Source organism: Perognathus longimembris, chromosome 17, assembly GCF_023159225.1.
Source record: "Perognathus longimembris pacificus isolate PPM17 chromosome 17, ASM2315922v1, whole genome shotgun sequence".
Lineage (NCBI taxonomy): Eukaryota > Metazoa > Chordata > Mammalia > Rodentia > Heteromyidae > Perognathus > Perognathus longimembris.
This window is the reverse complement of record NC_063177.1, coordinates 7,086,442-7,113,056: the sequence shown is the minus strand read 5'-3', so window position 1 is coordinate 7,113,056 and position 26,615 is coordinate 7,086,442. Positions and strand designations below refer to the sequence as shown.

The following is a 26,615-nucleotide window of genomic DNA, read 5'->3' as shown; positions in this document are numbered from 1 at the left end:
GGGAGCTGATACCGCGGTAGGAACAGAAGGACGACGGGGTCGGGAGGCTTGCTTTACGGCGCGGCGAGATGAGGAGCTTTTGCGACGTTGAGTGGAAGACACGCCTGCCGCAGACGTCTTTGCGACGGAAGCCTGCCGGCGCCCAGCCGCGCTTTGCGACGGCGGCCTCGAAGACCCCGCCGAAGCGTTCGCTTGACGGCAGGGAGGGGAGATCTTGGCTTGCTTTGAAGCAGTAAAATCGGTGTCGGCGGCACAGAAAAACGGTAGCTCCCCAAGTAAAGTCCCCGTCCTCCACACCGGAAGTGTCGCAATCCCCTCGCATTACATCACTCCTCTCCTTAGGTGGCGGTGGGAGGAGCTTGCGGATATGTTAAGCCCCACTTCAACCAAACCTTTTTTTTCTAATTTTTAATTGTTGTCGGCCCTGGGGCTTGAATGCGGGGCCTGGGCGCTGTCCGGTTTCACAGCTAGTGCTATATCATTGGAGCCACAGCTCCACTTCCGGTTTTCCGGTGGTTAGTCGGAGATGAGTCTCACGGACTTTCCTGCCTGGGCTGGCTTCGAACCGCGATCCTCAGATCTCAGCCTCCCGAGCAGCTACAACACCGGCGTGAGCCGCCAGCGCCCGGCTTCCCACTCTCAGGCTTTAAAGCCCCCCGATAATCCAGACGAATCCTCACCGGCAGTCTCGAACCCCAGCGCTCACGGTCCCGAAAGACCCCCGCCCCGTCCCCTGAGGCCTTGTTAGATGCCACGCCCCATGCCGCCCCCGGGCTCCCGAGCTCCGTGAGGCGGGGGGCTGGGGACGTCACAATCCCGATCACGGCCGGCTCGGAGCTGGGCGGTGATGGCAGGGGAAGGGCGGGAACGAGGCGCGGAGACAAAGAAAGAAGATATCTGGGTGGGACCGCGGGGCCGGGCGAGCCCTCGGGCGGGGCGCTCGGCCTGAGATCCCGAGAGTCCGGCGTCCGCCCACCGCCGCTCCCGGAGCCGTGGCAGGGCGGACTCAGACCCGAGCCCCGGCGGGGAGGGCGGCCGGCGCGGGGCTATGCGAAGCGGAGCGGCGGGGAGGGCTGACGGAAAGCAAGTGCCCCGGCGGGGCCATGGACAAGCCGGGGTCTCTGGGAGCTGCTGGCGGCCTCAAAGGGGAGATCCCCGGCAGAGCCGCAAGGGAAAGGCCCTCAGGGGGCCGGGGCGTGGAGACCGACGCCAAGCTGGCCCCCAGGGTTGCTCTGTTTCCAGGCTCCGGGCCCCCGCTGCACGCCGGGGGCCTCGTCATTCCCTGTCCTAATCCCTGCCGGCCCTCCGATGGAAGAGCGACCCTCGGCTCCTGGCCCAGTCAGCACCCTGGGGAGGTTGTTGGCCATAGCCTAGGGGCCAGCATCGCCCCTGGAAGAGCCAACACCCCCGGTATAAGCGGGGCGTCCAGTCCTGAGCGCGGGGGGCTTAGCCCTGGATGCAGTGGGCACTCGGGATCGACCTGTTCGAACAGCTATGAAGACCGGCCTCGGGGCATCCTAAAAAACAGCAGCTCCACTCTCGTGCAGAAATCCCCCGCCGTGGAGAAGTAAGAGACGGCCCTCCGGCACCCGAGCCCGGAGGGGAGCCCCGAACGCCCGAGGGGCGGAGTCGGGAGAGCACACGGGGACCACGGGGTGGCATGTCAGGTCTCGGGACTCGCCCAACAAATCCTAGCGACACAGTACCAAGGTTATGGGGTCTGACCCCATCCGTAAATGAGAATAGAAAAGTGTTTAATGACTGAGAAGCCGTGAAGAAGGGGTCACTGAATGGTCTCTCCCCCTCCCCTTAGGAAGTCTCAGCGCTGGGATGAGATGAACATCCTGGCTACCTACCACCCTTCTGACAAAGATTATGGCTTTATGAAGGTGGATGAGCCTAGCACCCCCTACCACAGGTGCCAAGCCTCAGTCAGCTTTTCCATCTAGACTCTTTGTTCTAACAAATGGACCTGGGACCTGGGACCTGGGAGGAGGTAGAGAAGGCTTGGGGACCGTATGTCGCCCCACGCCTGGCACTGCTCCCTCTTTGCAGGATGCAGGACAGTGATGAGGACCTATCTGCAGGGCCCTCCTTCAAGGTGACTCCGGAAGCACTATCAGAGAAGTGAGTGTTATGACAGAGTTGAGATGTGCCTTGAAATGTGTTGATGCAGTTCTTTTTGCCCCCTAAGATGGGGAGTGGGGAGGGTACAAGTTTTGGACTGGGACTTGAACTCAGGGCCTGGGCACTCACTGTTTTTTCTTGCTCAAGGCTGGTGGTGCTCTACCACCTGAGCCACACCTCCTCTTCCAACTTTTTGCTGGTTAATTGAAGATAAAAGTTGCAAGGATTTAACTACTTGGGCTGGCTTTGAGCTATAATCATCAGATCTCAGCCTCCTGAATACCTAGGTTTATAAGAGTGAACCACTACCCTACTAAAATGGGATGTAAAATCCCTATCATCAAATCTGACCAGGACCCGTGGGAAATGGGATCAGCTAGTTTGGTCCAACCCACCTGTTCCCGTTGTGTTTTTCAATCCCTTCTGCATCCCCCAACTAGTCTCCCTCCACTTCAGGTTTGCAACAATGGACAATTTCCTCCCCAAGGTCCTCCAGTATGGTGATAACAGAAGCTCAAGGACCACAGATGATTTTTCCAAGACACGTGAGATACAGATGGGGGGGAGGAGGTGGACAATAAGTAGAAAGGGGAGGCTTCAGCCAGGGACTGGTGGCTTACTGGTAGCTGTTCTAGCTACTCACTAGTCCAGGCAGTAAAGTCCATGAGACGTTTACTAAACCTCCAGTTAACCACCAGAAAGCCATAAGTGGAGGTATAGCTCAAGCAAAAAAGTTTGAGTGCATAGGCCCTGATTTTAAGCCCTAGTACTTGCACAAAAAAAAAAAAAAAGAGGAAGGGAGGCAAGAAGGGAAGAAAAAGAAAGAAAGGAAAGAAGAGAAGGAAAGGAAGAAAGGAGAAAGGGTAGGTTTTAGTGAGAGTCTGGCAAGAAAGCCAACCTCTCACATTGGCCCACAGACTCCAGCGATTTTGACAAGCATCGCAAAATACACTACAACGAAGGGAAGTTTCTCAAGGCTCAGAAAAACCTGCCTTTGGACAGCGACATGGACGGCAGTGAGAGTGGTTCTGGCATTGGTAGTGGTACTCAGGGTGTGATGATAAATCCAAAGTCCAAGCCGGTAGAGAGAGATTGGACCGGAAGACTGACCAGAGATGTCAGAGATAAGACTGGCCCAGGGACTTCAAGTCACATCGGAAATGCCAACGGTTAGCAATGGGAAGCTCTGGGATCTCAAAGGAGTTGTACTGTAGTGCCAGTTTCAGAGCCCATGTTCCGCTTAGACTCTATGTTCCTCAGTCGAGCACCATAGTCTGTCCTCTGTAGCGGGCCTACAGTCCTGCCTGGCACAGGCAGTGGTGGAAAAGTCACCCAGGAAAGAAAGAGGACAGCTGGAGTGGAGTCCCCACTCAGGGTGGCCATCAGAAATGACTAGCAGGTGAAGAATAGAAAACCCAAGAGGGCCAGGAGTTGGTAGCTCATGCCTGTAATCCTAGCTGCTTGGAAGGCTGAGATCTGAGGATCACAGATGGAAACTAGCCAAGACTTATTTTTCGAAGGAACCAACAAAAAGCTGTAAGTGGGGCTGGGGATATGGCCTAGTGGAAAGAGTGCTTGCTTCGTATACATGAGGCCCTGGGTTCAATTTCCCAGCACCACATACACAGAAAATGGCCAGAAGTGGCGCTGTGGCTCAAGTGGCAGAGTGCTAGCCTTGAGCAAAAAGAAGCCAGGGACAGTGCTCAGGCCCTGAGTCCAAGCCCCAGGACTGGCCAAAAAATAAAAATAAAAAGCTGTAAGTGAAGGTGTGACTCAAGTGGTAAAGCACCAGCTTTAGGGGGTAGGGGGAGCAAAGTGAGAGAGTGAGGCCCCAAGTTCAAACACCAGTACCAGCACACACACACACATACACATATCCAAGAGGATCACTGAGAATGGAAAGGTCACTGAAGGTTTTCTAAAATGGAGGATGAAGCAAGAGAAGTAACTGAGATGAGAACATGAGATGAGTGGACACAGCTGGTAGCCATAGACTCCCAATTGTTTTGGTGATTTCCCCAGATTCCTCTGCCTATGGAAGTTACTTCCCCACAGCTTCAGCCCCCATCCTTATAGAGCAGAATATCAATCAGCAGCGTAAGGAATATTACAGCAAAGGAAGATACCTGAGGTCCGGCTCTCACCCGGAGATTAAAGAGGACACAGAAGATGAGCAGGACAGTGAGAGCCAGGGCAGACAGCCTGGGGGTGTGGTGGGGGAATGGCTGAGAACTAACAGCCAGCTTGCGTGCTCTTCTCATCCTCATTCCAGACTCCACAGGCTTGCCCATAAGCACTGAGGTACGTCTATTGGACCATACAGGAGGCACCTGTAGAGAGCATAAGGCCACCAAAGACTCCCTGGGTATGGCAGTGACAGCAGTGCAGCCAGGTGAGGGCACCAGGTCCCCATGTCCCTGGGCCTAGGCTCTTAGCAAGCTCCCACCTCCTAGCCTCCCAGTCCTGTTAAGCTAGTACATCAGTAGCAGGTAGTGATTAAGAGAGACCCTAACATCCCAGAGTCTGAAGCTGACATTGTAGACAGAAGGGGTTCTGAGCCTCCCTTGTTTCTGCTTAAACTCCCATCAAGCCTGGCACTACCACTAGCTCTTTGGCTTCTTGACTCTTCTTTGCCATCCCACCCCACTCTAGGTACTACCATGTCCTACAAAAACCATAGGTCTCAGGTGTCATCCAACTGGTGTCAGTGGCTGAGGGCCAAAGGACTAAACTGCCGAAGCCCAGGGAGCTCAGAAAGTAAATGTGAAAGTAGCCAGAATCCTCCAAGTCGGAATGGGCGCACACGTGAGCTCGGGCAGAAATAAGGGGTGCTTTCACTGGCCAGGGAGGCAAAGGGGCTAAGTGAGTAGGACCTAAGAAGTGTAGGGGTCACATGGGTAAGATCTCATGCCTGCTGCAAGAAAGCCCCTACCTAATCCAACCTCTTCTCTCCAGATGAAACCCTGCGGCCCCAATGGACTCTGGAAAAGGAAACCAGACCATGGAAGATGTAGCTTGATTGGGGTGGGGGTAAGGGAAAGGGTAATCATCCCCTGTCCACACACCCTAGGGATAGACAATAAAGAGAAGAAGATCAGGAATCTGGGTGTTGTGAATTGAATACCCAGGCTGAACCTGCTTGGTTAAGGAGTGGAGCTTTTTCAAGGGTGTTCACACACAGGAAATAAAAAAAGCAGATCAGAGAGAGAAGAAAGCTGGGAATAGTCCAGAGACTGGACTCAACAAGAAACAGGATCAGGAGACTGCTGAAGGATCTCAAGTGAGGCTGCCTGGGCTACATAGTGAGACCCTGTCTCAAAAACACAAACCCAAAACAACAAAAGAAAAGAATCTAGGATTCCTAACGGGTCCAAGCTACAGCAAGACAACAATGAATGACTAATATAGTTAATGTTTACTTTGCCACAAATTTGCCAATAAAATATTTTAATTTTTATGATAACCCTGGAGGGAGGGATTTTACTTTCCATCTTCCAGATGAGGAAACTGAGTAACTGGAGAACTTGCCCAAGGATCATACAGCCGCTAAGTGACAAAGCCAGGATTTGAACCTAGATGGGGCCCAAACTCACATCACTAAAGGAGAACTAGAGAGACCAGGGCCCCCAAGAGGAAGGTGACAGCAGGATAGTGTCTGGGGGCGGGGCTATGGCTTGTCTGATCTCAGGCCCCCTCCTCCGCCCAGGCTCCACCCTTACCCCCACCAGCTTCCAGCACTGTCTGAAAGTGTGGGGTGAGAGCTCCTTCTAGGATACCCCTTGCCCTTGGAGGAGAGAATTGCACCCCAGGTCTGGGCCAGCAGAGGATCCTCTCCTTCCTCATCACTACTCCTGGGGCAGGGAGTGCCTCCGTCTGCATCCTCCCCTGCCCGAATCTCTAGGGCCCTCAGCCCACAGCAGCCAAGCTAAGATGACAGTGAAGCTGGATTTTGAAGAGTGTCTCAAGGACTCACCCCGCTTCCGGTAAGTGTGTGCGGGTCTGGGGATCTGAGGAAGGTCCAACACACGCACAGCTTTCTCCAGGCCAGACTGCCCTTGTGGCAGAAGGCCTCAGAGGCAGGAGGGAGATAGCAGCTCAAAGTGGTACCTTTGCTGTTAAACCAGACTTCTCCAATCCTCCCCACCCTCTGCCCCTGTCTCTGGCCTTTCTCTGTCCTCTCCCCACCCCATGCTGGCATTCTTTCCTCCTCCTCCTCCTCACTGGGATCCTGCCCCTCCCCCAGCACCTGCTGCAGGGTGGTTAGCAACTTCCTGTCCTAGCCACATCCACCCTCCTTCTCACACTTCCGGCTGTGGCCTGGGTTCTAGTAGCTTAAACTGTGCAGTGTGTAAGAGCAGGCGGGTGGGAAGCCCTTCTTAACCTAGAAGCTTTTATCTGTACCCACCACCCAAAGACCCCAGTATATGCCCTGATAAGACAGACCACCCAGTGCACCCATTCTCTTTCCCATAACCCCATCCCTTCTTTTCCAGAGCCTCTATAGAGCTGGTGGAAGCTGAAGTGTCAGAACTGGAGACTCGTCTAGAAAAGGTGATCCTGACAGAGGATTTACCCAGACCAGATTAGGATAAGAGGGGAAGGCCAAGGAGATTGGGAATGAGTTCTAGGATTACTGGGTGCTAACTGTAAAGTAGGTACATGGAAGACTACAGAAAAACAAAAGCAGTAGTTCTATGTCCTTGAGGTGTTCAAAGCTTAAAATCAAGACTCATTTGTTGACATATATTCAGCGTTTGAGCCTCTTAGTTGTGCCAGGCCCTGAATGTTTGGGATGAACATGACCATTTCTTCTCTACTGTGGATTGAAACATTTAAACATGACCACTCTTGATAAAACAGTATACAGCACACATGAGTGTGTATACACACTCTTGTTCTCCTTACTCTGCATTATTTTTCTCTAAAGGATATACCTTTATTTTCTCTACTAGGTTTTTTTTTCTCTCTCTCTTTCTCGCTTGCTTGCTTTTCCTTTTTTTTTTTTTTTTTTTTTTGTGCTGGTCCTAGGCCTTAAACTCAGGGCCTGGGCACTATCCCTTAACTTTTTTTTCTCAAGGCTAGTGCTCTACCACTTGAGCGACAGCTCCACTTACAGCTTTTAGATGGGTAATTGGAGATATGAATTTTACAGATTTTTCCTTCCCAGGCTGGCTTCAAACCGCAGTGGACAGATCTCGGCCTCCTGAGTAGCTAGGATTACAGACTGGCACCCGGCTTCTTTCTCCTTTCTTTTCAAGTTCTGAGGCTTGAACCCAGGGCCTCTAATTTTCATTCAACTTTTTCACTCACAGATGGCTCTACCACTTGAGCCACACCTCTAGTTCAGCATTTTGCTGGTCAGTTGTAGATGCTTCCAGATTTCTGGTGGTTAATTAGAGATAAGAGTCTTATAGAGGGGCTGGGAATATGGCCTAGTGGTAGAGTGCTTGCCCTAGGTTCAATTCCTTAGTACCACATATATGGAAAAAGCCAGAAGTAAACAGAACAGAAAAAGCTGGAAGTGACGCTGTGGCTCAAGTGATAGAGTGCTAGCCTTCAGCAAAAGACACTCAGGAAGAGTGCTCAGGCCTTGAGTTCAAGCTCCACAACTGGCAAAAAACCAAACCAAAACAACAACAAAAAAAAGAGTCTCATAGACTTTCCTGCCCAGGCTGGCTTTGAATCACAATCCTCAGATATCAGCTTCCTGAGTAGCTAGGATTACAGGTATGAGCCACCTGGGACTGGCTTTTCTATTAGGTTTTGTTTGTTTGGCTTTGAGGGTTGTTTTGTTTTTTTTTTGCCAGTCCTGGGGCTTGAACTCAGGGCCTGGGCACTGTCCCTGAGCTTCTTTTGCTCAAGGCTATAGCACTCTACCACTTGAGCCACAGCACCACTTCCAGCTTTTTCTGTTTATGTGGTGCTGAGGAATCGAACCCAGAGCTTCATGTATGCTAGGCAAGCACTCTACCACTAGGCCACATTCCCGGCCCCTCAAATTTTTTTTAATTAAGCCTTTTATTTTCACCGGGCACAGGTGGATCACAATCATAATCATAGCTACTCAAGAGGCTACGATCTCAGATTATCAGTTTAGAGCCAGCCTAACCAGACAAATCTGTGAGACTCTTATTTCCAGTTAATCAGTAAAAAGCCAGAACTGGAGGCATGGCTCAAGTGGTAGAGTGCCAGCTATGAGCAGAAAGCGCCAAGTGATAGCTTGAGGCCTGAGTTCAAGCCCCAGTCAGTATTGTCAAATAAGCATAAAAACAAACAGCTGGACACTGGTGGCTCACACCTGTCATTCTAGCTCAAGAGGCTGAGATCTGAGGATAGCGTTTCAAAGCCAATCCTGGCACGAAAGTCCATGAGACTTTTATCTCCCAATTTGCCAGAGAAAAGCCAGAAGTGGCGCTGTGGCTCAAATGGTAAAGTGCTAGCCTTGAGCAAAAAAAGTTTAGAGACAGCATCCAGGCCCTAAGTTCAAGCTGCAGGACCAGCACATAGAAACTAAAGAAACAAAACAAAACTTTTATTTTGGGTTAATCATAAACTACAGGAATAGCCAAGAGGGAGCCAGCCCATTTACTTATCACCCCAGCTCCCCTCAATGGCGGATCTTACACAACTTTGCTGCATTGCCGAAATCAGGAAATTCACATTGGCAGAATACACTTAATAATAAAGTCCATAGACTTTATTACTTGAAGTTTTGGACTTGATCCTTCTACTCTCCCTTCCTCCCTCTCTCCTTCCCCTTCTCCTTCCCTCTCTCTTTCTCTCCTTCCTTCCTTCCTTTCTTCCTTCCTGTCTTTCCTTCTTTCTCTCATAAGGCTGCCAGTGGCTTTGGAGACTGGCTAGCTGAGAGGAATGGGCAGGAATTTTGTATCAGAGCAACAGCAGCCCACGAGCAGAGCTCACAGGTGTATTAGGGCTGAAAGAAAGCTAAGCCTGGCTAGAGGGAAAGTAGGTGAAGCTGGAAAGGGGAAACCTACCCTTGGGCAAGGGGAGAAGAACTGGGGCATGGATGGAGAGTGTCAGCTGTTCTGGGGGCTGATGGCACATTTCTCTGTTGCCCCCATTCTTTCTCAGCTGCTCAAGCTGGGCACAGGCCTCCTGGAAAGTGGGCGTCATTACCTTGCTGCAAGCCGTGCTTTCATTGTTGGCATTTGTGATCTAGCTCACTTGGGTCCCCCAGAGCCCATGATGGCGGTATGTGGGGTGTGAACCTGAGGGAGCTGGGGAGAGATGGATAAGGAGATGCTGTAGCAGAAGAGGACTCATCCCATAGCAGGAGGAATCTAGAATTGGGAGGCCCTGTTGTCCCACACCTAGTGCTCTCTCTGTGCCTCTTCTTCCCCCAGGAGTGTCTCAACAAATTCACTGTGAGCCTGAACCACAAGCTAGACAGCCACTCAGTGAGTGGGGAAAGGTTGGGGGTGGGGGGCAGAGATGGGATGTCTGTGGTCCTGAGCCCCACCTGCCAACTTCTGCTTCCTTTAGGAACTTCTTGATGCTACTCAACACACACTGCAGCAGCAAATCCAGACCCTGGTCAAGGAGTGAGATGGGAGGGAATGGGGCCTTGTCTCCCAGAAACCAGCCCTCTATCCCCTTTATCACAGGGGCCCTCCTGATGGAAGGAGCTGTGAGGTTGGGGGTTTCTAGTGGCTTGATTTCTGTCCCTCCATTCCAAGGACTCCCTTGGGTTTCTGGCTATGCATGCTGATGCATGCTGTGGGAATGCTTTGCTGGGAGCAGGCGGGTCCATCTGTGATTCTCTGTTGTCTTCCCCTTCCCAGAGGCCTCCGGGGTTTCCGAGAGGCTCGTCGGGATTTCTGGCGGGGGGCTGAAAGCCTGGAGGCTGCCCTGGCCCATCATGCAGAGGTCCCCAGGCGCCGTGCCCAGGAGGCAGAAGAAGCTGGAGCTGCCTTGAGGACTGCTCGAGCTGGGTACCAGGGACGGGCATTGGATTATGCCCTTCAGGTGCTTGCCCCAGCCTGTCCTCTCAGGGGGGCCTCAGGTGTCTCCAGCTCGAGGCTGGTGAGTCCCCTGGTATGCCGTGGTAGGGAGTGCTATGATTTCAAGACTCATTTGAGGTCTTTTGGGGCCTTCAGATCAATGTGATTGAGGACAAGAGGAAGTTTGACATCATGGAGTTTGTAAGTTCTGGTGATGGGGGGTGGGAGGTAAGGTGGAAGGGAGCCTGCTGATGAGCAGGAGGGGAAACAGAAAGCAGTCCTTCCTCTGCTCTGTGCCTGCCCACCTTGTCCTCCAGGTGCTGCGTTTGGTGGAAGCTCAGGCTACCTATTTCCAGCAAGGCCATGAGGAGCTGAACCAGCTGGCCCAGTATCGCAAGGAGTTAGGTGCCCAGGTAGGACCCCATGGAATAAGCAGATCGTTAGGCTCGAATGAGGGAGGCTTGAACTTCTCAGATGTCTCTTCTATGCCCAGTTGCACCAGCTGGTCTTGAACTCAGCACGAGAGAAAAGAGATATGGAACAAAGACATGTGTTGCTGAAACAGAAGGTAAGGTCTGGGACTGTAACAGGCCTATGGCCTTGCCGTTTGCCCATCTCAGTTGCCCTTTGACCCTCTTGTGCCCCCAGAAGCTAGGTGGGGAAGAGCCAGAGCCAAGTCTAAAGGAGGGGCCTAATGGCCTAGTTATGGAAGGACATCTCTTCAAACGGGCCAGCAATGCATTTAAGACCTGGAGCAGGTAAGGAGAGGACACTCAAGTAAACCCACCAAATTAATTTTGTTTTCTGGTTCTAAAGGATTGAACCCATGGCATCATGCTCGCCTAGCATGTTCTCTACTTGGGCCATACCTTTGTTTGTAAGCTGTGCGTGTGTGTGTGTGTGTGTGTGTGTGTGTGTGTGTGTGTGTGTGTGTGAGTGTGATATGTACTGGGGCTTGAAATCAGAGCCCAACTACTGTCTCTCAGCTTGTTCCCACAAGGCTGGTGCTCTACCACTTGAACCATGACTCCTTTTGCTGGCTTTTTGGTGGCCAGTTGGAGATAAGAGTCTCATGGATTTTCCTGCCTGGGCTGACTTGAGAATGGGATCCTCAGATCTCAGCCTCCTGAGTAGCTAGGATTACAAATGTGAACCATTGGTACTTGGCTGGCTGGCTGGCTAGCTGCCCCCTCTCCCCCTTTGCTAGTACTAGGGCTTGAACTCAGGGACTTTTAAGACCTTATGCTTTTGCTTGTACCTTTTGCTCATGCTGGTGCTCTACCACTTGAGCCACACCTGCAGTTCTGGTTTATGCTGGTTAATTTAGAATTTGTACAGGCTGGCTCCAAACCATGATTCTCAGATCTCCTTAAGCCTCTTAAATGTTCCAGGCTGGTCTTGAACTCAAGATCCTCTGACTCCTTAGTAGGTGGGGCTATAGGCATGTCCCACCATGTCTGGCATTAATTTTCTGAGTAGTGGTTTTGGTATGCTAAGTACAGAAGGAGAAAAAAATAGACAAAAACCCTTTTCATAGAACATGCATTCCATCAGCAAAAAACAGACAATAAGCATAAGAAGTAAGTAGGTTATTTGTTATATTTCTAATATTTCTAATTCTATCTGAGCGCTGGTGGCTTACACCTGTAATCCTAGGTACTCAGGAAGTTGAGATTGAAGATCATAGTTTGAAGCCAACCTGGGCAGGAAAGCCCATGAGACTTTTTTTTTTTTTCCCCAGTCTTGGGCCTTGGACTCAGGGCCTGAGCACTGTCCCTGGCTTCTTTTTGCTCAAGGCTAGCACTCTGCCACTTGAGCCACAGCTCTACTTCTGGCCATTTTCTATATATGTGGTGCTGAGGAATCGAACCCAGGGCTTCATGTATAGGAGGCAAGCACTCTTGCCACTAGGCCATATTCCCAGCCCTCCATGAGACTGTTATCTCAAATTAATCACAGAAGAAGCTTTAAGTTTGCTGTATCTCAAGTGGTAGCCTTGAACAAAAGATGCTTAGGGACAGCACCAAGGCCAGGCCCAGGACTAGTTAAAAAAAAAAAAAAAAACTGCCATAGAAGGAAAAGAATACAGTAAAGAGGGCTGGGGATATAGCCTAGTGGCAAGAGAGCTTGCCTCGTATACATGAGGCCCTGGGTTCAATTCCCCTGCACCACATATACAGAAGTAGCGCTGTGGCTCAAGTGGCAGAGTGCTAGCCTTGAGCAAAGAGAAGCCAGGGACAGTGCTCAGGCCCTGAGTCCAAGGCCCAGGACTGGCCAAAAAAAAAAAAAAAAAGAATACAGTAAAGAACATGGCAAACTGGGCAGGCAGTGCATTGTCTTTTTTTTTTGGTTGGTTGTGGGGCTTGAACTCTGGGCCTCCACACTGTCCCTGAGCTCCATCAGCTCAAGGCTAGCACTTGTTCTACCACTTGAGCTACAGGACCACTTCTAGTTTTCTGACAGTTAATTGGAGATAAGAGTCTCACAGACTTTCCTGCTTGGGCTGGCTTTGAACCACAATCCTTAGATCTCAGCCTTCTAAGTAGCTAAGATTACAGGTGTGAGCCACTGGCGCCTGGCTTGTCTTTTCTTTCTTTTTTTTTTCAGTGCTAAGGATCAAACCTAGGGTCTCAAGCATTGCTAACAAAAGCTCTACCACTGGGCCATTTCTCTACCTATGGTCACAGTAGGACTTGTGAGGTGATATTTTTTGTGCTTGTATTAGGAACTCAGAGCCTAGGTCCTGTTCCTTAGCTTTTTCACTCAAGGCTGCTGCTCTACCTCTTGAGCCATTGCTCCTCGTTTGGCTTTTTGTTTGGTTTTGGTTTTGGTTTTTTTGGCCAGTCCTAGGGCTTGAACTCAGGGCCTGAGCACTGTCCCTGGCTTCCTTTTGCTCAAGGCTAGCACTCTGCCACTTGAGCCACAGCTCTACTTATGGCTTTTTCTATATATGTGGTGCTGAGGAACCGAACCCAGGATTTCACGTATACGAGACAAGCACTTTACCACTAGGCCATATTCCCAGCCCATCGTTTGGCTTTTTTGTGGGTTAGTTTGAGATGAGTCTCATGGACTTTCTTGTTTGATCTGGCTTGGAACTATGATCCTGATATCTCAGCCCCCTGAGTAGTTAGAATTATAGTTGTGAACCACCAATCCCTAGCAAAATGACTTGGGGGGGGGCAGTCCTGAGGCTTGAATTCAGGGCCTGGACATTGCCCCTGAGCTTCATTTGCTCAAAGCTAGTATTCTACCACTTGATCCTGGCTTTTTCTGTTTATGTGGTACTGAGGAATCGGACCCAGGGCTTTATGTATGCTAGGCAAGCACTCTACCACTAAGCCACATTCCCAGCCCACAAGATGACTTTTTTGTTTGTTTGTTTGTTTTTTGCCAGTCCTGGGCCTTGGACTCAGGGCCTGAGCACTGTCCCTGGCTTCCTTTTGCTCAAGGCTAGCACTCTACCACTTGAGCCACAGCGCCACTTCTGGCCGTTTTCCATATATGTGGTACTGGGGAATTGAACCCAGGGCTTCATGTATACGAGGCAAGCTCTCTTGCCACTAGGCCATATTCCCATTCCCACAAGATGACTTTTGAGTCAAGTTGTTAAGGCTATCTGTGGGAAGAATGTTCTAGGTAGAAGGAAGCCAGAGCCAAGGCCTTGAGACCTTGGTATTTGAAGAACAGTGAGGAGGCAAGCCCTGGGTCTGGACAGAGTTGAAGGAGGAGGAAGTAGAGGCAAATGTAGGTATGAATTATTCTAGAGCCTTCTTGACTTTTTGCCAAGCTTTGGAGTCTAGAGACCCTAGGGGCGTAGGTTCAGGGTTTGGAGCAAGATAGTGATGTGTCCTGACAAGGCTTCTTCCTCTCCCAGAGGGCACTACCAGCCCATGCTGTGCCCGGGAGCAAAGAAGAAAGGGGAGACCTTTCCCTAAGATACAATCATTTGTCAAAATTGTAGCAGTTGCTGGGTACACTTGTACATGCTTGTAATTCGGCACTCAGGAGATGGAGGTAGGAGGGTCATGAATTCAGTGCCACCTTGGGCTATATAGTAAGTTTAAGGCCAGCTTGAGCTACATGGGCCCTGTCTCAAGTATTCTGAGCCAGGTGCTAATGGTTCATGCTTATATAATCAAGAAGCTGACATCTGAGGATCACAATTTGAAGCCAGCCCCAGGAGAAAAGTCCCTGAGACTCTTATCTTCAGTTAAACAGCAGAACTAGAAGTGGAGGTATGAGGGCTACTTTGATTCCACCCCCAGGCCAGCAAGGGCAGCTGGAGGCAATGACAAAACTGTGCTCCTAGCAAAGATAGCAAACCTAGAGGAGGCATATTAGGGCTTTGGCACACAGCTGGATAGGAAGTAAGACCCTACCTCAAAAATTACCAGCAGGGGGCTGGGAATATGGCCTAGTGGCAAGAAAGCTTGCCTTATATACATGAAGCCCTGGGTTCGATTCCTCAGCACCACATATATAGAAAACGGCCAGAAGTGGTGCTGTGGCTCAAGTGGCAGAGTGGTAGCCTTGAGCAAAAAGAAGCCAGGGACAGTGCTCAGGCCCTGAGTTCAAGGCCCAGGACTGGCAAAAAAAAAAATTACCAGCAGGAAGGGGCCAGGAATGTGGCCTAGTGGTAGAGTGCTTGCCTAGCATGCATGAAGCTCTGGGTTCGATTCTTCAGCACCACATATACAGAAAAAGCCAGAAGTGGTGCTGTGGCTCAAGTAGAGCACTAGCCTTGAGCAAAAAGAAGCCAGGGACAGTGCCCAGGCCCTGAGTTCAAGCCCCAGAACTGGCAAAAAAATTTACTACCAGGAAACAGAGCTGGAGATGTGTTGCTCAAGTAGTAGAAGACCAGACTAGCAAGTGGGAGACCATTATTTCCCCTGCCAGAAATATAAAAGCTTCTAATAGCACTGACCACCAAGGCAAAAATGGTAGTGCTGAGCATTGGTGGCTCATGCTTGTTATCCTTAATTCTAGCTACTCAGGAGGCTGAGATCTGAGGATCCAGTTTCCAAGCTAGCCAGGGCGGTAAAAGTCCATGAGACTTTTTTTGTCAGTTGAGGGGCTTGAACTCAGGGCTTGGGCACTGTCCCTGAGTTCTTTTGCTCAAGGGTAGCACTTTACCACTAGGCCACATTCCCAGCCCCCTAAACTTATTTATTTTTATTTTTATTTTTTGCCAGTCCTGGGGCTTGAACTCAGGGCCTGAGCACTGTCCCTGGCTTCTTTTTGCTCAAGGCTAGCACTCTACCACTTGAGCCACAGCGCCATTTCTGGCTTTTTCTGTTTATGTGGTGCTGAGGAATCAAACCCAGGGCTTCATGTATGCGAGGCAAGCAGTCTACCACTAGGCCATATTCCCAGCCCCCTAAACTTATTTTTTTTAAAGAATTTTACTGCCATCTTCTGGAATGCTATCTTATAAATATATTCAATGTGAGTTACCCAATATGTGAAGACGATTCTTTAGGTGTCTCTGTCTGTACAACTGTCCACCCTTCTGTGGAATGTCTCATGGGGTGGTCAGCGCAAGTCTCCTCTCAGCAAAGTCCTTATGGGGGAAAGGTCACAGCTGGTCTTCCATCCCTTCCTGAGCCTCATCCAAGGCTGTCCTTATCCATAACTATGTTCACCTCCTACCTCCTGTAGACGCTGGTTCACCATTCAGAACAACCAACTGGTTTACCAGAAGAAGTATAAGGTGGGTAGGTCCTGGATGCCTGGGTTCCAGGGAAACTCAGCCTTTCCCTGTGGCTGGACATCAGCCTCTCTATCACCTTCTTCTACCAGGACCCTGTGACTGTGGTGGTGGATGACCTTCGACTCTGTACAGTGAAACACTGCCCAGACTCAGAAAGGCGCTTCTGCTTTGAGGTGGTTTCTACCAGCAAGTGAGTACAGTTCCCAAGAGTGACACTCTAATGTCTGTTTAGCAACCAGAAAGATGTGGCAATCAAAACAGAACCTTCATCCCCAATGTAGTACCAGGCCTTGAGTCTGGATTGAGGGGCATTTGGGGGAAGTGACAGAGTATTATTATTGATACAGAAGCACTAGCTAGGAGCTGGTGGCTCACTCCTATAATCCTAGCTACTCAGGAAGCTGAGATCTGAGGATCATGATTCAGAAGTCAAACCAGGCAGGAAAGTCCATGACACTGTTACCTCAGTTATTCACCAAAAGGCTAGAAGTGGAGCTGTGGCTCACATGGTAGAGCGCCAGTGCTTAGGCCCTGTCCCTGAGCAACCTTTTGCTCAAGGCTAGCAACCTACCACTTGAGCCACAGCACCACTTCTGGCTTTTCTGTTTATGTAGTACTGAGGAATCAAACCCAGGGCTTCATGCATGCTAGGCAAGCACTCTACTACTAAGCCACATTCTCAGCCCCACATATACAGTTTTTCAAGATACAATTTTATTGTTATTATTAAGGTGTTGTACAGAGGAGTTACCATTTCATAATTCAGGTGATGTGTACATTTCTTTTTTGGATGATGTCAACCCTTCCTTCAGTTTCCCCCAGTTTTTCCCTCGGATCCTTTCCCACAAGCTGCGTAGTCCATTTTCCACCTTCTTTATATTGAATACCATGATTGCATTTGTTCATTCTTCCTGCCTCCCTTTCTGCACCTCCCTTTTGCTCCCCCTAAAAGGCATAAAAAAGAAGAAAAAGCACACAAACACCACCACCACGCATAACAATATGAATAACCCATGTTTTCATTTTCTGGAATTCATTATGATAAATAGCATGTTAAACCAGTACAACTGGACATAATTGAATATCAGCTGATTCTTGGCCTGTCCATCCTACCACTTGGTGTTCCAGACCTCAGATGGCACCCTGTTCCCCTCACTCCCAACACTAGGTGCTGCCTACTCCAAGCTGACTCTGAGCGCCTCCTGCAGCTGTGGACCAGTGCTGTGCAGAGCAGCATCGCCTTGGCCTTCAGCCAGGCTCGCCCTGATGACAGCCCCAGAGGGCCAGGCCAGGTACCTTGATCTGTGGGTGCAAAGCCAGGAAGCCCTGAGAGATGGGGGAGCCCCCTGGTCATGGTTTCTTCTCTGATTTTCCTCAGAGCGCAGGACACCTGGCCCTTGGCTATGCTGCCACCCTGGGCTGTGGCGGGACAGCCAGGGGAAGGGAATCTGGGGGAGCTGGGCACGTGGCAGCCCAGGTGCAGAGTGTGGATGGCAACGCCCAGTGCTGTGACTGCAGGGAGCCAGCCCCAGAGTGGGCCAGCATCAATCTTGGGGTCACCCTCTGCATTGAGTGCTCTGGAATCCACAGGTCATTTCCCTACAGTTCTGCTTCTCCTCACTCCTGTGTGGCCCCTGCCCATCCCACAGGCTCTTGTCCTCTGCTCTGCCCTGTCTTCCTCCTACTCCATGGTTCTGTCACCTATGCCCAGTGCTTGGCCATGCCTGCAGGGGCACAAGATGCAACCAGGCAGGCATAGCCCATTATAGTGACCTTGTCTGGCCAGGTTTGGGGGGCCTCCCAGAGGGATGTATTGGCTTGCTGAGGGTGGAGTTGTCTCAGAAGAAGGGGTGGTGAGGTCTTAGCATGGATATAAGGCTCTCACTCCCAGCTGGTCTGAGGCAAGCAGGGAGGAGAATGGCATGGGAAGAATTATTCAGGCCAAAGTGCTATGGGAGAAGAGAGGCAGCTGGAGAGGATGAAACACAGATAAGCAGAAGGAACTAGCGGAGCTCTGCCTCAAGTCATTCCCTAGTGGCAGCAGTCTCCCACGCCACAATGGCCATGCTTTCCTCTCTGGCCCTCTAGGAGCCTCGGTGTTCACTTCTCCAAAGTCCGCTCTCTGACCCTTGACTCCTGGGAGCCAGAGCTAGTGAGGGTAACCCGGGTACTATAAAGACTGTGAACAAGGATTGAGGAGCCCTTATAGGCCCAGACATCTAACCACGTAGCATCTTCCTCCCTCTGTGTCTGTCTCCTCGCCCTTCTCTCTGCCTGGGCCTCCTGAAGCTAATGTGTGAGCTGGGAAATGTTGTCATCAACCAGATCTACGAGGCCCGGGTGGAGGCCATGGCAGTGAAGAAGCCAGGACCCACCTGCTCCCGGTGAGGCTGGGGTGCAGGGACAAGGGCTCCTCTCCATGTGGAGGGGGATGGGAAGAAAGAATGCCCCCTTTTTCTTCCCCAACAGGCAGGAGAAGGAGGCCTGGATTCATGCTAAATATGTAGAGAAGAAGTTCCTGACCAAACTTCCTGAGATCCGAGGGCGAAGGGGTGGCAGGGGACCCCTAAGAGGGCATCCTCTTGTGCCCCCAAAGCCTTGCATCAGGCCCCGGCCAGGGAATGTATCTAAGCCAGGTATAGAGTTAGTTGGACATTTGCTGAACATCATCTATATGCCAGCATTGTGCCAGACCCTATAGGGAGCCACTAGAGACTAAGAATGGGGTGTAGCACTAAATACAGGGAGGAATATGGGGCAGGGAAGGCTACATAAGAGACATATACAGCATGAGAAGAGGCAGGAGACTTTGGGATCTCCAAAGATGTTGGGAAGAAGGGTGTGAGCTGAGTCTGTCAGTCAGCTCACTTATGACATCTAGCCCGTTGGGGTGGTTGGACAGGATGAGGTTAGTGATGCTGGCTAACCCCCACTCCTCCCGCCCCATATACCGACACACACATGTAATCACACCCTCATCACCACCATCTTGAGTCACAAAGGCTTCCCACAATTTAGAAGTGACCTGTCTAGTTGCAGTATCGGGGACTGCTGAAGTTTCTCTCTGCAGACTCAGCACTGGTTCCCCCTAACAAAACTCCCTCCCCTCACAGAGACTCCCTCTGATGACCTGGGAAGCCTGCACCCTGGGGCCTTGCTGTTCCGATCTGCTGGGCACCCTCCATCCCTTCCCACCATGGCTGATGCCCTTGCCCATGGAGCTGATGTCAACTGGGTCCATGGGGGTCAGGAGAATGCCACACCACTGATCCGAGCCACAGCTGCTGTGAGCCCAGTGGGCCTCTCTACCCCACCCTTCCTGAAGGCTCCTGGGATCCCTACCCATAGGAAGAGAGAAACAATGCAGACTGATTGCTAAGAGTTGGTTTAGAGGCAGAGAACCTAAGTTTGAATTTAGGCCACTTATAGCCAACTTTGAACAAGTTAATCTCTTTTTGCTTCAGTCTCCAAATCTGTAAACTACAGATAGTGTAACTGGTAAGAAGTCTAGACTGATAGCATTGTGCTATGAGTTCAATATATGAGCCTATGGCTATGTACTATAAATATATGTATTTAATATATAAGAGCCAGGGCCTGCCAGGTACTGCTTGTAATCCTCACTACTCAGGAGGCTGAGATCTGAGGATCACAGTTTGAAGCCACCCTGGGCAGGAAGGCCTATGAAATTCTTATCTCCAGTTAACCAGCAAAATGCTGGACGTGGAGCTATGGCTCAAGTGGTAGAGTGCCATCCTTGAGGGAAAAAAGCTGAGTTCAACCCAGGTACTACCTGGAAAAAAAAAAAAAGTGGAAATGGAGTGGCTCAAGATGTAGAGCACTAGTCTTGAGCAAAAGAGCTCAGGGATCGTATCCAGGTCCTGAGTTCAAGTCCCAAGGCCAGCACCCCCATCCCCACCCCCAAAAAAGCCAGAGCCAAGCCTAGTTACCATACCCCTAAAACATCTGGAAATCCACTTGTAAAGATGCTCTGTTGACTCCTCCACACAGAATTCTCTTCTGGCCTGTGAGTTCCTCCTCCAGAATGGAGCAAACGTGAACCAAGTAGACAGTGCGGGCCGGGGACCACTCCATCACGCAACTATTATGGGCCACACTGGGTAGGAGCAGCTAGCCGGTTGACAGCTGTGGGGAGAGTAGTTGGAGTGGGTGCCGGACTGCTGAATTTGGCTGTTTTCTCCAGGCTTGCCTGCCTATTCCTGAAACGGGGTGCCGATTTGGGGGCTCGGGACTCTGAGGGCAGGGACCCTCTGACCATCGCCATGGAAACAGCCAACGCTGACATTGTTACCCTGTGAGAAAGCCTGAAGGCTGGGGCTACAGCTTAGCTTTAAGATCCAGGGAGGGGCATGGCTGGGCAAAAGAAAGGAGCCCCTTCTCTCCCCCAACCCCTCCTGTGTGGGTAGGGGGCGTGGGGCCGGGAGGTTTGCTCGGGCACTGACTTTGCTGATTGGAATCTTAAGACACTGATGAGACAGATGAATGAAACACAATTCCGGTGAAAGGATGGGGAGTTGGGAAGGAGTGAAACTAACATTTATTTTGTAACCCCCATCCTTTTAGGCTACGATTGGCAAAGATGAGGGAGGCTGAAGCTGACCAGGGCCAGGGAGGTAAAGTATTCACCTACACCCACAGCCCAGGCCCAACAGGAATTCTGGTATTTTGGCGCTTGTCTACCTGTCCCCCTCGTGTCCACCTTAATTAATGCCATTGTTTATTCAACAAATGTGTATTGGGCCGGGCACTGGTGGCTCATACCTGTAATCCTAGCCACTCAGGAGGCTGAGATGTAAGGATCACAATTCAAAGCCAATGGGGTCAGGAAAGTCCCTGAGACTTATCTCTAATTAACCACCAAAAAGCCGGAAGTGGAGCTGTAGCTCAAAGTGGTAGAATGTAGCCCTGCTTGAAAGAGCTCAGAAACAGTACCCAGGCCCTGAGTTCAAGCCCCTCAGAGAACAACAAAAATATGTATTGGCCCCATCAGACACAACTAAGCCCTCAGAACACAGAATGGACGCCAGAGTTGCGCTGCACCCACGCTGGGCTGCCCACTGCCTTTCCTGACTGGGGCCCAGCTTCCCAAACTTCCTTCGTTTTAGGAGATGAAACTTATCTTGATATCTTCCGAGACTTCTCCCTCATGGCATCAGACGACCCAGAAAAGCTGAGCCGTAGGAGTCACGACCTCCACACGCTTTGATCCCAAGCGGGTCACCCCCCCCCCCCATCCCTGCCTTTTTGGCCATTAAAGCCTCTATGCTTTGCTTTTCTCTTTGTAACTCATTTATTGGGCACCACCTTGGGCAGGGCATGTACACTGTGACTCCCCGCCCCGGGGTCGGGGAGCAGTTGGGAGGGGGGGGGGAAGACAACTGGGAGGGAGGATACGAAATGGCCTGGACCCCAGCGGCCCGAGGGCAAGGCTCCCGGCCAGGACAGGCCTGCCCCCCCCCCCTCCAAATGAGCTGCCCTCCCTCAGGGCATTGTGCCCAGGACCGAGGATCTCCCCGCGGTCATCCCTGTCGGCCCGGAGGCATCCCCGGAATGCGGTGGCTCAGCACTCGCCCCCTCGGGGAAGCCCGAGAGCCGCCGCCGGGGTTTGGCCCTCCCACTGGGGCTGTGGGCACCCGGCGCTCCCGACACTGCCCGGGTGAAGACGTGGGTGGAGGCACCTGGCGAGCCGCGGGCCGTCGCAGCCACATCCGGGGCGACGCGCGTGAGTCACCCCACCCCCGCGCGGGTCCAGCCCGCCCGCCCCGTCTGCGACGTCCCTCCCGTCGGCAGCTCGCGGCTCCCAGCTCAGCTCCCACCACCGCCAGGCCCGGAGCCCCAAGGCGTAGGGAGGGAAGGGGCGGGGCCGGGGAGGGAAGGGGCGGGGCCGGGGAGGGAAGGGGCGGGGCTCTCTTAAAGGGCCAGTGGCCACTGCCCTTAGGCCACTTCCTGGGGGCGGAGAGGACCTAGGCAGCAGGCCATAACTAGGAAAGGCGGAGGCACCCGAGTTGCAGAGACTCTCAGCTGCTTCCACCAGAGCCCTCGGACCCTCGCTGCCCGGACTGAGCGTGCATCCTAGGCGCCCAGCCGATACGGGGCGTTTGGCCATCCGCTCCGGTCAACACCTCTTGCATCTCCTGGAACCCGTGCCCGGAGCCTGGCTTGGCCTTGGTCTCGGGAGCCCAGTGTGGCCTCGCCCACGGCGAAGACGAAACTGCCCAGAAACTGTCGTTGAGCCCTCCCGGGTCTGTTCAGTGCTCGCCACCGTCACCTGCTGGTTGGATTCCGGAAACCCACTGTTGAAAGACCACGGAAGGAATCGCTGACTTCGCAGAACCAGATACGTCTGAATCAAAACTCCCTTTTCTCTACCTGTCCTGCGCTCTTTCCACTTGTTCTCTTATTTTTGCGGGGATTTCTGTGCCCAGAACACCCCAATTACCACCCAGGTAGCTGGAGGTGAAGCTACCAACCTGTTACCTGTACTTGTTACTGTGCCTCCGACTCGAGTCTGAACTGTGATCACTCAATTCGACACACACCCAGGACACTCTGCCTTTCCTTCTGCCCTGTCTTCTGTACCTCCCAAAATTTCCCCCCCTCCTGTGTCCTCTTCGCCCCCTTCCTTTGGGGGCCCCGTGACCCTGAATGTGGGGGGCACGCTATATTCCACCACTCTGGAGACCCTGACCCGCTTCCCAGACTCCATGCTGGGGGCAATGTTTAGGGCTGACACCCCCGTGCCTCCCAATGTCAACCCCCAAGGAGGTGGCCACTACTTCATCGACCGGGATGGCAAGGCCTTCCGGCACATCCTCAATTTCCTGCGGTTGGGCCGACTAGACCTGCCCCGTGGGTATGGAGAGACCGCGCTTCTCAGGGCGGAGGCTGACTTCTACCAGATCCAGCCCCTCCTGGATGCCCTCCGGGAGCTGGAGGCCTCGCAAGGATCGCCCGCGCCCACGGCCGCCCTGCTCCACGCGGATGTGGACGTCAGCCCACGCCAGGTGCACTTCTCCGCTCGCCAGGGCCCGCACCACTACGAGCTGAGCTCGGTCCAGCTGGACATCTTCCGTGCCAACCTCTTCTGCACTGACCCCGAGTGTCTGAGCGCCCTGCGGACCCGATTTGGTGTGGCCAATGGAGACAGGGCAGAAGGAGGCCCACATTTTCATCTAGAGTGGGCCCCCCGTCCAGCACAACTCCCAGAAGGAGAGTACGGGAGACTGGGGCTGCAGCCCCTGTGGACTGGGGGACCGGGCGATCGTCGGGAAGTGATAGGCACGCCGGGCTTCCTGGAGGAGGTGCTGCGGGTGGCTTTGGAGCATGGCTTCCGACTGGACTCGGTCTTTCCAGACCCTGAAGATCTCCTCAACTCTAGATCTTTACGCTTTGTTCGCCACTGAGGGAGTGGCCCTCCGTTTGATGGTGGGGAAGGGAGGGGATGGGAGAAGGAATGCAGCCTCTTTCTAGCTCTGGTGTGGGAGCTATGAAAGTCAGGAGGTCCTCTGCACCTGACAGAAGCGCATATGCGGCGAGGATTCCCAAGCCTAAGCCTATGAAAGCTCACGGTGGTGGTCCAGTGGTCTAGACTGGTGCTTTTCTTGGGGGGAGAGGGTAGCAAAGCTTCTCTGGCTTGTTCATGGCCAAAGCTGGGACCTCTGGTAACCTCCTTGGTTGAAGATCAGTATTCAGAGGATCTGGAAAAGTGAGGTACACCTCTTTCCCCAAGCTAAACCCAGCAGAATCTTGGAGAGGTACTGAGGTCTGAGGGAGAGGAGAAACTGCATTGTCCTATTTGGTCTCCTTGACTATGGCTTCCTTTCCAGAGCTGGGTGGGTTGGCCAAAGAGAGATCAGAACACGCTGGAACCTAAGAAGGTGGAGTTCCTTGCTGTTCCAGGCTACTTATGGACAGACCACACTCCACCCTAGATAGACATCAGGAATTAGGAGAAAAATTCCAAGGGACCCAAAGGATCCTCTCTTGTAGGTAGGGCTGGCCACAAGAAGGAAGACAGTATCTTTCTGTGTCCTAGTCTCATTTCCTTTGTATGTATGTTATCCTGTCAGCCAATGTGTGTGACTGATGCGTGGGTCCCTGGCATCCTGGATCCCATCTGTGTTGCTGACTCCTGTGTCTACGTGATGGTCCTTCTGTGGTTTCTACAAGTCCAGGCCTGTGTGGGGTTGCCCAGCAACTGTTCTGGCATAGGCATATCTGCGGTATGGATGTGACTAGATGGTGATTTAGTTTAATCACAGGGTGTGTGTGTGTATGTGTGTGTGTGTGTGTATGAATTTATGTGCCCACATGACCATGTAGGCAGGAGGGGCCTGTCTGGGTTTGAGTCACTAGGATCTTCCTGTGAGAGGTAATAGAAGTAACTGGGCTTAGCTGGGCCTCTGAGACCTGCAGGGAACTCTTGGTTGCTGAGGCAACCATTGGCCTGTTGCTAGGAGATAGTCAGGGAAGGCCCAAGGCTGCCCTAGGCTGAGAGTAGAGATGAAGAGTTTAGGAAAATGGGGGAGGATATGGAAAGGGATGGGATTTCTGGGACCCTGAGTGGAAGGGGTAAACATGTATGACTTCTTCACTTTGAAGAATTGCTTATTATTTATCACTGATGACTTACAAGAAAAATAAAATTTCTTTTGGAACCACAGTCTTGTGTAAGTTATTGTTCCTCTTACAACAGAAGCCCTGTTCCAGTGGCATTGTTTCAGAACATTCTAGAACTTCCCAGGCCAGAGGCTAGAACCAGGATCACAGTGTATTCTGAGGCCTTTATAGCTCAGAGGGGCCAAGCTCCCACCCCATCCCCCCCAGCAGGCTTCATGTGGGTGCTGGCTTTGGGTGGGATTTTCCTGGCAGTTGCCAAGGCCTGTATCTTTTGTCGCCTGCCAACCCATGACTTGCGAGGCCGCCTGGCTCGGCTAACCAGCCCATTGGATGCCCAGTGGAAGGATTGGGTTCCCCCAGATTTCTCAGCCTTTGCTTTAGGTAACCCTGAAACTGTCACCCCCATGCCAGGGGATAGAATAGTATGTGACTTCCAAGTTGTGTCCCCCAAGTCATAGCCTTAGTTCATAGCCCTCTCTGGCTTCTCCCTCTGGGAAACTCTGGATCTTACAAAAGCAGGAGAGCCCTCAAAATCATCAGTGATAGAGAATCACTGGTCCTTTATCATCTCCACAGATGAGATAACTATGAACAAAATCACAGAGAAGACTCACAGAGTCCTGAGAGTCATAGGTGAGGGCAAAGGGAAAGCCTGGAGCTTGGGAGGACACCAAGGAGGGGAATGGGCAGCAGGGAAAGGTGGAAGGCAAGGGGGGCAAGGTGGAGGGCAAGGGGAGCAAGGAGGAGGGCTGCTCAGGAACAGGACTGGGTATAGAAGTGTGTGAGCTGTCACTGCTGGGGCACAAGGCACTATAGTTGCCCTTTCAACCCCCCCAGAAATCAAAGCATCCATCTCCTCACTTCCTCCCTATTGGCAATGGCTTCGAAAGACCAAGATCCCCCAGTACACCAGGGAAGGTACTGTTGGGGCAGGGCATGGAGTTGAGGAGGCCTAGGGGCATGTGGCAAAGTGGTGGGTGGCCGAGCGGCTCATCTACCCCTGGCTGCTTCTGTCTCTTATTTCAGCTCTCTGCGCCCCTGCCTGCCGTGAGTAGAAATCGGAAGGGGTGGCCTGGACGGGCAAGAGGCTTCCAGGGCAGCCTGGACTGGCGAGCTGGGGGAGGGAGTCAGGGAGCAGGAGGGGAAGCCCGCGCACTTCTTGCTGTCTCCGGCAGGCGGCAGCACCATCGTGTACAACTGCTCCACCTGCGAGAGCTTCCAGGCGTCCTGCTGGCCCCGAAAGCGCTGCCTGCCAGGTCCTTACCCCCACCTCGGCCGGCCCTGCCCGGATCCCCGAGTCCTCACGGTTCCTGAGCAGCCACGGGTGTGGCTCCCGGGATCAGCCACGGCCTCCCCTGTACCCTACAGGAAGTCATGATCTGTGGGAAGCCAGGATTGTGCTCTCCTCGATCTTCGGAGCTGCCCTGCTTCTGGGTGGGCTGAGCCTTCTGGTGGAGTGAGTTGGAGGGCGGCCTCTCACCCCAGCCCCAGCCCCTCAGCTCCCCACTGCTCGACTCTCAGCCTCCTTCCGATTCTGCCTTCTCTCAGGGCCTACTACCTCCAAGCCAAAGCTGACTTGTGAAGCTGCGACAGCCTCCTCACCTTCAACCTTCAGCTTTAATGAGTGTGTACCCAAGTTCTCCACATCCCTTGGGGAGGGGGAACAAGCCACCATTTAGTACCAGCCCCACAGGCTCAAGTCTTTTACTTTATTTTATATTTTGTCGGTGCGTGGGGCTGGAACTCTGGGCCTGGGTACTGTCCCTGAGCTCTTCAGCTCAAGGGTAGGGCTCTACCACTTGAGCCACAGCATCACTTCTGGTTTTCTGGTGGTTAATTGGAGATAAGAGTCTCACGGAAGGGGCTGGGGATATGGCCTAGTGGCAACAGTGCCTGCCTCATATACATGAGGCTCTGGGTTCGATTCCCCAGCACCACAAATACAGAAAATGGCCAGAAGTGGCGCTGTGGCTCAAGTGGCAGAGTGCTAGCCTTGAGCAAAAAAGAAGCCAGGGACAGTGCTCAGGCCCCCTGAGTCCAAGCCCCAGGACTGGCCAAAAAAAAAAGAGTCTCACGGACTTTCCTGCCCGGGGTGGCTTTGAACTGTGATTCTTGCCTAGCCTAGGCTCAAGTAGCTGGCTCAAGTCTTTTAGACCCTAAATCCCAGACTTTTC

General features: G+C 52.3%; 4 protein-coding genes across 10 annotated transcripts; all 4 read left to right on the top strand.

Annotated features, from left to right (window-relative positions):
- Positions 1 to 831: 831 nt before the first annotated feature.
- LOC125366460 lies at positions 832 to 5,963 on the top strand. 5 transcript variants are annotated; one of them, XM_048367175.1, is made up of 9 exons: positions 832 to 1,567; positions 1,814 to 1,918; positions 2,056 to 2,127; positions 2,584 to 2,672; positions 3,045 to 3,296; positions 4,150 to 4,308; positions 4,400 to 4,519; positions 5,083 to 5,157; positions 5,834 to 5,963. In XM_048367175.1, exons 1-8 carry the CDS (start codon positions 1,104 to 1,106, stop codon positions 5,139 to 5,141), a joined length of 1,320 nt encoding a protein of 439 aa, XP_048223132.1. In that variant the 5' UTR covers positions 832 to 1,103; the 3' UTR covers positions 5,142 to 5,157; positions 5,834 to 5,963. The 5 variants fall into 5 exon arrangements, with proteins under 5 accessions (XP_048223132.1, XP_048223133.1, XP_048223131.1 ...); XM_048367176.1 differs by lacking the exon at positions 5,834 to 5,963 and having other exon boundaries at positions 4,409 to 4,519; positions 5,083 to 5,367; XM_048367174.1 differs by lacking the exon at positions 5,834 to 5,963 and having other exon boundaries at positions 5,083 to 5,367.
- Positions 5,851 to 21,098, top strand: Acap1 (ArfGAP with coiled-coil, ankyrin repeat and PH domains 1). Of its 2 annotated transcripts, none has more exons than XM_048367173.1 (22): positions 5,851 to 6,110; positions 6,621 to 6,678; positions 9,220 to 9,339; positions 9,492 to 9,545; positions 9,631 to 9,689; positions 9,930 to 10,113; positions 10,245 to 10,289; positions 10,406 to 10,501; positions 10,582 to 10,656; positions 10,740 to 10,846; positions 15,750 to 15,801; positions 15,891 to 15,991; positions 16,970 to 17,093; positions 17,180 to 17,391; positions 17,890 to 17,959; positions 18,091 to 18,185; positions 18,271 to 18,437; positions 18,915 to 19,087; positions 19,813 to 19,922; positions 20,006 to 20,116; positions 20,386 to 20,435; positions 20,928 to 21,098. In XM_048367173.1, exons 1-22 carry the CDS (start codon positions 6,058 to 6,060, stop codon positions 21,026 to 21,028), a joined length of 2,217 nt encoding a protein of 738 aa, XP_048223130.1. In that variant the 5' UTR covers positions 5,851 to 6,057; the 3' UTR covers positions 21,029 to 21,098. The 2 variants fall into 2 exon arrangements, with proteins under 2 accessions (XP_048223130.1, XP_048223129.1); XM_048367172.1 differs by having other exon boundaries at positions 5,853 to 6,110; positions 10,737 to 10,846.
- A 653-nt stretch (positions 21,099 to 21,751) lies between these two features.
- Kctd11 (potassium channel tetramerization domain containing 11) lies at positions 21,752 to 24,476 on the top strand. The gene has a single exon (XM_048366461.1). The coding sequence runs from the start codon at positions 22,527 to 22,529 to the stop codon at positions 23,223 to 23,225; it is 699 nt and encodes a 232-aa protein (XP_048222418.1). The 5' UTR covers positions 21,752 to 22,526; the 3' UTR covers positions 23,226 to 24,476.
- Positions 24,477 to 24,656: 180 nt separating this feature from the next.
- Tmem95 (transmembrane protein 95) lies at positions 24,657 to 26,023 on the top strand. 2 transcript variants are annotated; one of them, XM_048366910.1, is made up of 7 exons: positions 24,657 to 24,822; positions 25,018 to 25,074; positions 25,279 to 25,359; positions 25,468 to 25,488; positions 25,617 to 25,697; positions 25,810 to 25,897; positions 25,990 to 26,023. In XM_048366910.1, the coding sequence occupies exons 1-7, from the start codon at positions 24,657 to 24,659 to the stop codon at positions 26,021 to 26,023; spliced, it is 528 nt and encodes a 175-aa protein (XP_048222867.1). The 2 variants fall into 2 exon arrangements, with proteins under 2 accessions (XP_048222867.1, XP_048222866.1); XM_048366909.1 differs by having other exon boundaries at positions 25,593 to 25,697.
- The last annotated feature ends 592 nt before the right edge of the window (positions 26,024 to 26,615 follow it).

Excerpts from the sequence above, each read along its gene's own strand:
- LOC125366460 (XM_048367175.1), top strand. The coding sequence starts at position 1,104 with ATGGACAAGCCGGGGTCTCTGGGAGCTGCTGGCGGCCTCAAAGGGGAG. Across the intron at positions 1,919-2,055 it reads CCTAGCACCCCCTACCACAG|GATGCAGGACAGTGATGAGG; the intron begins GTGCCAAGCCTC and ends CCCTCTTTGCAG. Across the intron at positions 2,128-2,583 it reads CCGGAAGCACTATCAGAGAA|GTTTGCAACAATGGACAATT; the intron begins GTGAGTGTTATG and ends CCTCCACTTCAG.
- Acap1 (XM_048367172.1), top strand. The coding sequence starts at position 6,058 with ATGACAGTGAAGCTGGATTTTGAAGAGTGTCTCAAGGACTCACCCCGC. Across the intron at positions 6,679-9,219 it reads TGGAGACTCGTCTAGAAAAG|CTGCTCAAGCTGGGCACAGG; the intron begins GTGATCCTGACA and ends ATTCTTTCTCAG. Across the intron at positions 15,992-16,969 it reads GAGGTGGTTTCTACCAGCAA|GTGCTGCCTACTCCAAGCTG; the intron begins GTGAGTACAGTT and ends TCCCAACACTAG.
- Kctd11 (XM_048366461.1), top strand. The coding sequence starts at position 22,527 with ATGCTGGGGGCAATGTTTAGGGCTGACACCCCCGTGCCTCCCAATGTC.
- Tmem95 (XM_048366909.1), top strand. The coding sequence starts at position 24,657 with ATGTGGGTGCTGGCTTTGGGTGGGATTTTCCTGGCAGTTGCCAAGGCC. Across the intron at positions 25,075-25,278 it reads CAGAGTCCTGAGAGTCATAG|AAATCAAAGCATCCATCTCC; the intron begins GTGAGGGCAAAG and ends CAACCCCCCCAG. Across the intron at positions 25,489-25,592 it reads TCTCTGCGCCCCTGCCTGCC|CGCACTTCTTGCTGTCTCCG; the intron begins GTGAGTAGAAAT and ends AGGGGAAGCCCG.